The 12,683-nt window shown below is 35.3% G+C and overlaps 1 protein-coding gene and 1 long non-coding RNA gene across 9 annotated transcripts in view; one reads left to right on the top strand and one right to left on the bottom strand.

The window, feature by feature from the left end:
• GPHN (gephyrin) overlaps positions 1 to 12,683 on the top strand; it is a 432,492-nt gene that overhangs the window by 412,864 nt on the left and 6,945 nt on the right. For all 8 annotated transcript variants that reach the window (XM_006206958.4, XM_006206955.3, XM_072963279.1 and 5 more), the window contains 3 exons: positions 4,426 to 4,499; positions 8,368 to 8,432; positions 11,734 to 11,837. In XM_006206958.4, coding sequence (XP_006207020.1) covers positions 4,426 to 4,499; positions 8,368 to 8,432; positions 11,734 to 11,837 — 243 coding nt within the window. The remainder of the gene's footprint in view (positions 1 to 4,425; positions 4,500 to 8,367; positions 8,433 to 11,733; positions 11,838 to 12,683) is intronic.
• LOC140696959 (uncharacterized) lies at positions 3,447 to 5,943 on the bottom strand. The gene is made up of 3 exons (XR_012073702.1): positions 5,850 to 5,943; positions 5,250 to 5,389; positions 3,447 to 3,535 (listed from the first exon to the last, which is right to left on the bottom strand). It is a non-coding gene; the product is annotated as an uncharacterized lncRNA (long non-coding RNA).

Raw genomic sequence — 12,683 nt, forward strand, 5'->3', positions numbered from 1 at the left:
TATTTCAGAACATCAGCCAGAGATCCTTGCTGCAACTATAGGCAGACAGAAACTTAAGAACAGTGATTCTCAGCCTTTGTTGCTATGTCTGTTGCAAGCTTTACGTCACAAGAAACGTGATGCATTTCTTCATGTTCAAAAAGAGTGGAAAAAAGGCATTTTTTAACAGGATTTTTTTTCAAGAAAAATAAAATACTTTCATTCATTAAGCAAATATGTAATGAGCATATCTACTTTTCAAACTCTATCATTTTCTTTAAGGCCCTGTACGTATGGCCTCTGCCTATCTCTCCAACCTCACCTCATGCCTCTTTTCTACTCATTTAGTACCTTCCATTGTCTTTTCAGTTCTAGACATATCTTTTACTGCTTTAGAAGCTTTTGTATATACTTCCCTCTGCCTGGAATTCTCATCCCTCCACACTTCACTTGGTTGAATCCTTCTCATCTTCACCACCTCTTTTAAAATGGCCCTTTCTTATTCTCCACCCCACACCATTATTCTCTGTCCCAGCAACTGCTTATTTCCTTCATAGCATGTGCCACGCTTTATAATTATTTTATTTGTTGGTTTACTTATTTTAGGCTGTCTCCCCCAATAAAATATATAATAGGACATCTTTGTGTCAGGGGCCATATCCATCTTGTTAACCATTAAATCTCTAGCACAAATAAAATTCCTGATACATAATGGGCACATACAAATACTTGTTGAACTAGCAAATGAATGAATTAAAGGCATGTGCTATTCACTAGGGATTCATTATATATATACAAGGTTCCTGTTCTCACAAACTTTGTAGTACAATAAAGGATATATATCAGTTATCAGGCAATTGCAGTATAATCTAAGTGTGTGATGTCAGAAGGACATAGTATTATGAAAGCACATAAGGAAGGCCTGGAGATTTCTGCTGTTTCTATGATGGAGTGACTCATTTGGACCAACCCTCCCACCAGGAACAACTATAAAAGCTACACAAATTTTTTAAAAAAGAAAAAGCAGTTATCTGAAGAGAACAACTAAGACAACCAGGATTCAAGGCACCAAGATCTCAGAGAAAAGTGAACCACAGAGAAATAGAACTGAAATTCTTCGACGTATTTTTCCTCAAGGCGTTTACTAATTCCTCAGGGGACAGGGCAAAGTGTAATGTTACCAGAGGCCAAGAAGCTAAGCATAACAGAATAGCTAAAAGGTGAAGAAAATAAGAATTTTCAACAGTCTTAAGAGTTTAAGACCTGCCATGGAGGAGGGGCCCTAGCAAATAATCTCAACCTCTGATTAGATCAAGGTAATCTTAATTTAACTGCCAGAAGAAATTAAATCCTTTCTGGAGGAATATATCATCATTCAGAGCCTCTGAATTTTTTTCATATGTAACGTTTGGGCTTTAGTTTTTTAAATTACCAGAAATATTAGATATAGGACAAAATGACTAAAAACTTAGAAAGGAGAACAAGACAGTATAGCCCTAAGAATGATCCTGATATTTATATTTTAGAAAAGTGATGAAATGAAAATTTTAGAAAAAGGATGGAAAGTATGGAAAAGAGCATAAAAGACATGGGATTTGGTGAAATGTGTAACATATGTGTAATTAGAGAAAGGAAAGGAGAGACATAGTAAACAGAAGCAATATTTAGGAGATACTGGCAGAGAGTTTTCCAAAACTGATAGAAAAAAAACCATCAAGCCAGAAATTCAAGGAGTTCTGCTAATCTCAAGCAGGATAAATACAAAAAAAGTATTTTTTGTATGAGTACTTAGGTAATCATAGCAAAACTACTGAAAATGAAAGACACAGAGAAAAATCTTATCAGAAGGACACATTGCCTTCAAAGGACCAACAGTAAAACTAACAGAAATGATTTTAACAGAAATGGTGAAACTCAGGAAACAATGGAATGGCATTTGTGAAGTGCTGAAAGAAAATAACAGCTAGTCTGGAACTGCATATCCGGCAAAAATTTCCTTTAAACATGAAGGTAAAATAAAGACATTTTCAGCTAAACAAAAACAGAGCAGACCTACACAAAAGAGTTTTTCAGCCAGAAAGACTATGGAAGTGTGGAAATGCAGAAAGGATTAGAAAGCAAAGGAAAGGGTGAATATGTGGATTAATGTAGAGTATTGACTGTATGAAAAGATAATGTCTTTTGAGGTTTAACTATATATAAATATTATATATTAAATATATAAATAAGAGTATATATTGTCTTATAGTAATGTGATAAAATATACATGGTAGTTTAAAATACATATACATATATAGACACACACATACTTAAAATGTGTATTGAATATATGGTAAATGAAATCACAAAAAGCAGAGAGGAATAAATGGGGTTAATATGTTTCAAAGTTCTTGCATTGTCTGGAAAGTGATCAAGATAACCAAATTATGGCAGACTGTAGTAAGTCAAGAATGCATGTTGTTGGGGGAGGTTATAGCTCAAGTGGTAAAGTACATGCTTAACATACACAAGATCCTGGGTTCAATCCCCAGTACCTCCTCTAAAAATAAATAAACTTAATTACCCCCCCCAAAAAATGTGTGTTGTAACCTTTAAAATAACCACTAAAATAATAATAAAAGAATGTGTAACTAACAAGCAAATAGAAGAGAAAGAAAATAACAAAAAAAATTGGTGACTCAAAAGAAGGCATGAAAGAAGAAAAACAAAAGAAATACAGAAGTGACAAATAGATAACAAATAGTAGGATGATTATTTTAAACTCTCAATATAGCAGTAATTATATTAAATATAAATGTTCTAAATCCTCCAATTAAAAGTTGTGATTCTAGATTTTAAAAAACAAGGAATTATATGATCTTAAAAGAGACCCACCTTAAATATTAGGACACAGTTAATTGAAAGTAAAAGATGAGGAAAAGGTTATAATGAAAGATGGCGGTTGTGGCTGTAATGGTATCAGAGAAAATTAAGATTAAAAGGATTACTAGATATTAGGAGGGAATTTCCTATATTTAAATGGATCAGTTCATCAAGAAAATATAGCAATTCTAACTTTACTGCATCTAATAATATAGTCTCAAAATAAACCTAAATCAGTAATCTATCATCCAGCCTTGGGAATTCAGGGGAGACTGAGAAGATGACACAGACTGAGATAAGGGTGGAGTAGAGAGGAGAGGGTAGAACGAAAGAGTATTCCAGACAGAAAGAAGAACATTTTCAAAGACTTGAGGCCAGAAAGCTTAAAAACTGAAAGCAGTATAGTCTTGCTGGGATGCACCAGAGAAAGAAAGAGGAAGAAGAATAGGGTGGGTGAGAAGAGAATTGCCTGATGAGAGCAATGACTAGTGAAAAGGGGGCTAGACAATACAGGAACCTTAGATATGACATGTAGAAGATGAGACTTTTCTGGAAACCAGGAAGTTATTGAAGTATTATATAGTGAGGTGATCAGATTTCTTTCCAGTACTGCGAGGGGAATGAACTAGAGGAGGGCAGACTGCTCCCAGAGAGACCTGTTTCAGTAATCCAGGTGAGATGGTGTTGGCTGGGGCTGTGGAGATAAAAGGAAACAGATTTTAAAAATAAAGTGTCCCGTAGCTTGTGAAATATTTAAAATTGCAGTGGGCTAGTGGACTCAGTCTTAGATTAGTGAGTAGGAAACTCAGTAACAGACCTAGAGATTGTATTACTTAAGGAAAAAAAAAATGTTCTAACTGCGGTTCTTTTCTTTATGTCTACAAAACCAACTACAGGGCAATGTTGCCTTTCCTTTCCAAAGATCAGGCTTTGTCAGATTGCTCTGGGTTGATCATAAACTTAGGTTGATTGTGTTCTTATTAGCAGAATATAAAGTGGGAACATTTAAAAATCTGACTTTTCTGTTTCAGAGCTTCTTCCCTACTGTTTATTTTAGTTGATTTATTTAGATTTGGTAATAGGTAAGCAAATGTCTGAGTCTTTCCTCAAGGAATGTACATTATTTTAAGTCCACTAGGCAGAATAGTGTGGAATACATACATGTGGCTTCCCTGCCCAGGCACAACTTCTTAAGCCATATTTATTAACGTCCTTTCTCAGACATAAAATTCTGTCTTAAAGGAGAGATGATAACCCATCAAGTAATGATTTATATGTTAATGTGGTTATTTGGTTTATTATCTAACTACTCCTATTAGAATGTACTTTTTATGAGGGAAGGGACATTGTCTCTTTTAAGACTATATCCCTCTGTACATAGATTGATCCTCAGCATATACCAGGTGCACAGTGAATAACTGAATGACTGAGGAATGGAGGAATGAGGGAATATTTGTCTTAAATTGACTTCACTAAATTAAGGCGTTTCATTTCATTTCAATCTTATAATTTTTTTTCATTTAACATTTTGAAAATTTGATATTAAAATGTTTGAAAGTAAAATGATTTTTTTTTTTTTTGCAGGACTATCTAAAGCAGGTGCTGGACATTGATCTTCATGCTCAGATCCACTTTGGCAGGGTTTTTATGAAACCAGGGTATGAAAATCATCTTGTTATCTAATATATGGGGTTGGTTTGGCTTGTTTTGACTAACAAAGTTTTAAATGCTTCCTTTTTACATTTTCTATTATGGATTATTTATTCTAATAAAAGAAATATTATAGTATTAGAATTCTTTGCACAAGTGTAGTATCCTATCTGAAATGGGAATTTGTCATCTTTACAAATCACTGAGTTTGGTATAAACAAAGCAAAGCAACTTTCCAAATCTGTTTTTCCTTTAATTCCCATGTCTAGTTCCTTCCCTTTTTCTTTTTCTCTCCAGACTGCTTCTTTCTCTCATTAAAAAATTGTTAGAATGAAAATTCTCAAACATACACAAAAGCAGGGAATTCTCATATACCCATCACCCAGCTAACTATCTGCATTTTCCTATAACTATTTTATGAATCCCTCCTTGGGTGCACAGAGGGCTGGATTGTTTTAAAACAAATTCTAGACATGTCATTTTGGTATACATCTCACGTACCAGTGAGAACAGCAGCAGTATTAGCTTACGTAATCACAATGGTATTATCTCACCTCACAAAATAAAGAATACCTTAATATCACCTAATACACTAAGCATATTCAAACTTCTCCCAAATGTCAAGGAAAAGAATGCCTTCTTACATATGTTTGTTTAAATTAGAATTCAAGTCAGATCCACTCATGGTATGTGGTGGTTTAATCTGTATTAAACAGGAACATTTACTAGCCTCCCCACACACACACACACACACACACCTTTTTTTGTCATGCCATTGACTTGCTGAAGAAACAGAATCTTTTGTCCTGATGAATGGATTTGGCTGATTGCTTCCTTGCGGTGGTGTTTAACTTGTTCCTCTCTCTCTCCAGTTTATTCTGTACGCTGGAAGTTAGAGCTAAAGGGTTGATTAGGTTCAGATCCAAGTTTTTTTTTCCCTCTGCAAGGATACTTCCTGAATAGTGTTTCATACTGCTTCTTGCTACCTCCCAGGAGGAAAGAAAAATAACCACATACCTAGATCTTACACATTTCCTAAAAACTAGTAACTCCCTAAGGAAGGGCTGGTGGAGGTTCTATAATCCGTTGTAAATCCTCAAAGAATGCAAACATTCTTTGTTGATAAAATATGTGTGGCCATGTCTTTAGGCAATAGTCTGCCTGTTCAGAGCCCTGCTACTCTGTAAAGCTTTGATATATGAACAATATAGACACACTGTTCAAAGGCCTCAGCATGGGGCTGAGCATTCCAGCACGCCTCCATGCTGTCAGGGAGAACAGTAATGATGCTTCAGTTCAGATTTATACTCTGATGGGTGCTCATATAAACCCTAAGAGAGAGTAGAGGTTAGACTTGCCAGTTGTTACAAGTGAGCCGTGGGAACTAGCAGCAAATTCCAGAAGCCTTTTCTAAGTGTCAAGCCAGCCAGCCCTCTGGTTACCTTGTGTCAGTTCTAGGACAGAGATCTGGCTTTACATTTAAGTATGACATTAAGATTATTCCTAAAATCTAACAGATTTTGGAATTCCACAATCTAATAGAACTTAGAATTCTTGGCATTGTATTTCTGTAGTTGCTCCAATACGGCTGCCACTGACAAGGCCGTTTTACTATTGAAACTGTTGGATTTGGATCATTCTTATTAAGAATATTTTGTCTTAAGCAAATGTTATTAATGCTGTGGATACACAGGCTTTTTTCCTCCCTGTCCCTGTGGGCAAGACTAATTAGATTATAATACAGAGGACATCCCCAAAACGTGTCAGTGTGCTCACTAACCTCAAAAATTGTCTATTTCTTTGCAGTGAGAAAGAAGCTGACATTACTTGCTGTCACCCCTAGAGGAGAAATATTTGTTTAATATCTGTTATTCAAATTAATCTCAGCACCTATGATATATAATTTTGGTATTCTTTTTGTTTTTAGTCTATTATTTACCATTTACTTCAGCTATAGAAATTCATCAGTTCAGAATGTTTATTCTCCTCTCTTAAAGTTGTAACACTGTGACTTCAGTGATTGTATAAAATTTGTTTATAAAACAGTGTATAAATGCTGTCACATTCTGATCTTAAGAAGAGAATGAACAATAAGTGTTGAGTTCCAAGGAAATGGCTTTCCAGAGCCTAAAGAAAAATTTCAGAGCCTACCAAAAGGACACTCACAATAGCAATGCACAGTAACAAGATGTTTTGCTATAATGGAATCTTTTTTAAATGAATACCTTAGAGAAATCACAGTACCTATCTGCAAGATTCAAAAGATAATTTAAATTGGCTTTAAGTACAGTGAAAGGAAGGTGTTATGCATTCCCTCCTCACTCTTATTGTGTGTGTTAGTTTGCTATTAAAAAAAAAGTGGTTTAGAACTTTAAATGGTTTTCTTTAATTGACCAGAATTTTATACTTGTCTGAAGATAAGAATTTAAAGGTAATTGCTACTTAGTAGTAGAACAAGAAGAAATATAAAAAGCGCAAGAACAATTTAGCTTTGCTCTTCCCGCATACAATGCATTCAGAATGCAATTACCCTCTTTCGCTTTAGACACAGAGAAACTCAAAAAGTATTTGGAGTATGATCAACCAGGGCTACCAATCACCATTTTTATGGGTTATCTACAGTGAACATAGGTGTTACTGAGACTGTATCATGGAAATTATTTTCATCACATAGTAACAATCATTGCCAAATAACCTATCTACAAATTGATATGACAGTCTAATCTCATTTTCCTAAAACACAGCAAAGAATCAGGTAAGCAAGGAAGCGAAAAAGTCCTCAGAGTAGCCAAAAATAGATGCTACAAAGTCTGTAACAATATACTCTATAAGAACTTTATCTAATTATGAGCCATAAAAATTAGAAAAACCTTGGTTCAAATCTGTTTCCCCATTTAGTAACTGAATGATTTTGGCCAAATTGTTTAATTTGAGTCTCAGTTTCCTAATTGATAGAATGGGATGATAGTTGTCACCTCATTATTGCAAGAATTAAATGAAATAATGAATATAATGCTTAGATGTTTCTTTTTAAAAAGTAACTTCTATTATTACTATTATTTTTATCTTTTTAACAATATAACTGTTACTCTCTGGTGCTGAGAATCTAAGGCTGGCTTTACGGTCGAGATGACAACAGTGTATCATTAAAGGGACGCATAGAAAAAAACTAGGGGGGAAAAAAAGAAACGAGAACTATAGAAACACAGCAGTGTGTGCTGTTGTGTTACAGTTTAACACCCCTGTGACCCAACATCACTATCATAGCAGATTAGCATCAGTTAATAATGGCTGTGATTCATCAAAAATGTTGATTTTCATCACATTATTGCAAAAGGTAATAATCCATTTTTGAAAGACTAACCTGCAAAAATAATAAGAAAGAAAAACAATTTGGATGCTTAAAAGGGTAATTTTTCAGCTATATGGAAATTTCAGCATTCCATAAGGATTTTGCATCACTCAGCTTTCATTCACATAATAACATTTTAGCTGAAATTCTATATGAAGGGTAGTCAGTAGAGAAAAATCACTATTATTAACCATTCACTGCCTTCATGCCGCTCACTCAACCCTCTTCACACCCCCATAATAAGGGTTCATGTCAGATTCCTGAAGTATAATTTGAGACTATTTTAAAATTAATATTTCTTTAATTGTGTTCTAGTCGTGGCATTTGATGATGCTAGAAATAAATTAATTTAAATGCTCTTGGAACACTTCAGATTACAAAAGTTTAAAGGAGCATCAACAGAAAAGTATTTTTATACAATAACCAATCTGTATGAAAAACCACGTAACAGGAAAACTGGAGTATTTAATTTACTCGTCAGATTGCTTAGCAGTCACTAACAAATAACTCTTCATTTTCTCTAGCCTGCCAACAACATTTGCAACTTTGGATATTGATGGTGTAAGAAAAATAATCTTTGCACTTCCAGGTAAGAATAATTGAAATAGTTTCTTTTGCTTTTAATGGAAAAACAACCAAAATCTTTTTGAAATCCAGGTGACCAGTGTCCTGTCAGAGCACTTGATTTGGAAACTGAAAGACTTGGGCTTAAGTCCCAGCTTTACATACTGTATGACCTTGGACAAATCACTTAACCTCTTTGAAGCTGTTTCTTCATCTATAAAATGGGGCTAATATCTACTTCTTAGGGTTGGTGTGAAAGTCCAATTAGACAGTAACTTTCAAAGCACATTCCAGACCTTAACATGATGATCAAACGTTAGCTGTCACTACATCTTTCTGGGGCACCCACCTTTCCTTATAAGAAATTGGTCAAAATTAACAGTCTAATCACCTCCCACAACTGGAAATTGTGCTCAAGGGGCCAAAGGACCTTAAATCACCCATGTAAACACTAGAACAAAAAAAAAATACAAAGCTGCCTTTGGTCCTTGCCAGATTTGGACTGGTGGGGGGAGAGCAGCAACACAACACGGGGGGCTACTAGTAATGGTGCTTCTCAGCCAAACCCCGGGCAACATCATTCTGAGCGCATCACTCTCCCCTCCCTCTCCCTACCCTCTCCCTTGTGAGCAGAAACTCACATGTTCAAATTGTAGAAAAAAGCAAAGTGGTTCAGTTTACAATTTTTGGACTTTTGGCTGTGCATTTAAAGCCATACTTCTAAAGTCATTACTAATCCTGATAAATTCTAAAGCAGTTTAGAAGTTTTGTGTATCTACTTGTTTTTTCAACTTTTAAAATTATTCTCTGATCTGTAGCAGTGTCCTGTTCTCTATTTTTTGGCATACATTCCTTCAGAAAATAACCTACTTACTCCTTTCAGATGTACAAATCTGGTGACTTTGGGATATCTATCTTTTTTTTATATTAAACAAATCTCAAAGTAGAGATAGAAAGAAAGGCAGGCAGAAAAATTTAGAACTTTAAAAACATTTTTAAAGCCCCTATCTGTAAGCATAAAAGAGATCCTATCATATAGGAAATTTTAAGAAAGGTCATATAAGTAAAGTCTTAGTCCTCAGAATGTATCTATGGTATTGAACTCCTTCAGGCCTTTGACATACCCTTAGATATTCTGAAAACCATCGTATAGAGAAAAATGATCCTCTTCCTAGCTTTATTTTGCCTAGAAGAGACTGTGTACATTGTCTGTAGAAGATATGGCTTGACCTACAAAGTATATTATAGCGGGAGCCTATTTTGCCATTACTAACAAAATGTTGTTGATCTGCTAAAGAAGTTATAATTAAACAACCTACTTTCATATTGCTACTTTGAGATTTTCTCTACTCAGCCTGAATATACCAAAAGAGGGCAGCATGTTCACATGTTCAGATTATAGAACCAGCAAAAGTCAGAATTGGATTTCTGCTTTCCTGAGGGTCTTGCATTTAAAACCATCAATAATCTTGATAAGTTCTAAAGCAGCTTAATAGTTTTGTGTATCTACTTGCTCTTTTTTAACTTTTTAAAATTACTATAGTAACATATATTCACTATAAAAACATTAGAAAATGCAGATAAGCATTAAGAAATGTTACCCATAATTTCCCTCCCCCTGAAATAACCACTATTTAGAATCTTTTGGTCTTAGTCCTTGCAGGCCCTTTTCTTATATGGAGCAATTCATTTTTTATAGAGTAGTTTTAAAAAGCAGTAGCACTACAAGAATTCTATAATCATTATTGAACAATAGCTTTCTTTTTTTTCTTTTTTTAACTTTTCCAGAAAAATCTCCATCTGTTTGTATTTTGAGGCAAGGGGAAAGTGACTGATTCTCACTGAGTCTGCTGTTCTGTGGGACAGTTCATTTTTTCTGTTGAAATCATTAATATCACTCATTACTTTACAGCTTTAAAAAATCTGTTCTTAACTGCTTTGTGGGTAGAAGAAAATTAAAGTTATGGTTTGAGCTAATAATAGGCTGTTGACCATTGCCTTTTATTTTGATGCAAAAATTAGCAGCACATAGCCAAGGCAAAGGAACCTAAAATTTAGTAGCCCATTCCCCCTCCCAGTATATATATGCATGCTCCCATACCACTGTATAAAAGTATTAATACAGTAAGAATTTTAGAACCAGAAGAGATATTGAGAATCATATAGTCCAAACCTTTCATTTTGTTTTGTGGGTAAGTAAAGTTAGACCCAAAAAGTTTCGGAACTCTTGCCACAGTCACACAGCTCAGTCAGTCGGCAGTACCACACAAGAGGCTAAATCTGTTATTCTCAGCTCAGTTTTTGTTTGTTTGTTTGTTTGTTTCTTTTTTAATAGGACACCTTACCTACCTCTGAAGTGCATGACTCACCCAGATCTCTTCTTGGAGAAGTACAATTTTGAATTCCTCAAATTTTTCTTATAACTGTAAAAGAACTTGGTATTTGTATTAGTCTACTCAGGCTGCTGTAACAGAATATCACAGACAGGGTGGCTTAAACAACAGAAATTTATTTTGTCACAGTTCTGGAGACTGGACAATCAAGGTGCCAGCAAAGTTAGTTTTTGAGATCTTTCCTCCTGGCTTGCAGATGGCCACCTTCTCACAATGTCTTCACATGGCCTTTCTTCTGTGTATACACACTCCTGGTATTTCTCCCTCTTTTTATAAGGATACCTGCCCAATTGGATTAGGGCCTTACCCTTAAAACCTCATTTAACTCTAGTTACCTCTTTAAAGATCCTATTTTCAAATACAGTCACATGGTGGCAGGGGTGGGGAGAGGGATTAAGACTTCAACATGTGAACTGAGGGGGAACACAATTCAATTCGTAACAGTATTCTTCTGCAAATCCTTCACATCTTCAATCATTTAGGTTTTTTTTGTTGTTGTTTTTTAAAGAAATTTCTGGGTAGAAGAGATTATGGGTAAATTTCTTTATGCTTGTCCTACTTACTAATTTTTTTTTTTGGTACTAAGCATGTATTACTATGGTCATTTTAAAGCATTTTTAAAATAGCAAGTAGAAATTGGTTAATAAAGGCTTCCAATGTATGGCTGTCAGGAAAGCAGAAATAAATGGTGTGGAACAGCTTCTGCATATCAGAAGTCTCTGCGTTTCACAGGTAGATCCAGATGTTTACACTGTCTGGCATTTGGTTGACTGTAGCTCTATTCTGGCATCCTTTTGGATTCAAGGTGATCCAAAAGAGGAAGACTAGTGGTTAGTCACCTCACTCTTTATGATACCTGAAAGTATAGACAGTCAGAATTATTTGGCAGAGTTCTATTTGTATACTGTAAATAACTGCTTGGTTGACTTTCAGGGAATCCTGTGTCAGCCGTGGTCACCTGCAATCTCTTTGTTGTGCCTGCACTGAGAAAGATGCAAGGCATCTTGGATCCTCGGCCAACCATCATCAAAGCCAGGGTAATGTTTTCCAATGATCAGAAACCAAAATTGTAGCCTAATAACAAAGAAGGATGTGATTGTTTAATTGCCCAAAGCAAACATCTTGAATTTATATTAGTTTTGAGGGAAAATGTGGTTATATTCTTCCCTTCGTGATAGAAAATGGAGGAGAGGGAGTCTCTTTTATTCTCTTCCCACACTATTCTGTGACTTCATACAGGAATGGATATGTAATGACAAAATGGTCAATAGAATGTGGCTGGCACCACCCTAACACTAAACCTATATGGAAGGAGAGGCCAGAATCCCTTTCCCTATGGCAACTCCCAGAGGACAGCAATACCTGATCAGTTTTCCCATGGCCCGCTGATAAATTTTAAACAGTTCAGGAAAAGACACTAAAGGACAGGAAAGAGACTCAGTGAGCCAGAAGGAAAGGGCCACCATATTGCTTGGGAAAGGACCACTAAGGCTGAGGTATCACGCCTGCACTAAAGGTCACTCAGAAATCAGAGTCCCCTCCTCCACCAACACTCACTTCAACTTGATTTACTGCTACTCAGCAAATGAGGGGCCACACCTTCTGTGTAACTAATGAACAATTCTCTTGGCAATTTAGACTACAATACCAAACCAGTACTTTTTTCTTTTTTTGAGCTTTATTGAGGTATAATTGATATATGTAAATCACATATATTTAATGTAGACACTTTGATGAGTTTGGACATTTGCAAACTCCCATGATACCATCACCACAAGCAAGGTACTAAACATATCCATCACCTCCAAAAATGTCCTTGTGTTCTTTGATGTGTTTGTTTGTTTATTTGTTTGTTTGTTTCATGGTAAGAACATTTAACATGA

The sequence above is a fragment of the Vicugna pacos genome, chromosome 6 (assembly GCF_048564905.1).
Source record: "Vicugna pacos chromosome 6, VicPac4, whole genome shotgun sequence".
Classification (NCBI taxonomy): Eukaryota; Metazoa; Chordata; class Mammalia; order Artiodactyla; family Camelidae; genus Vicugna; species Vicugna pacos.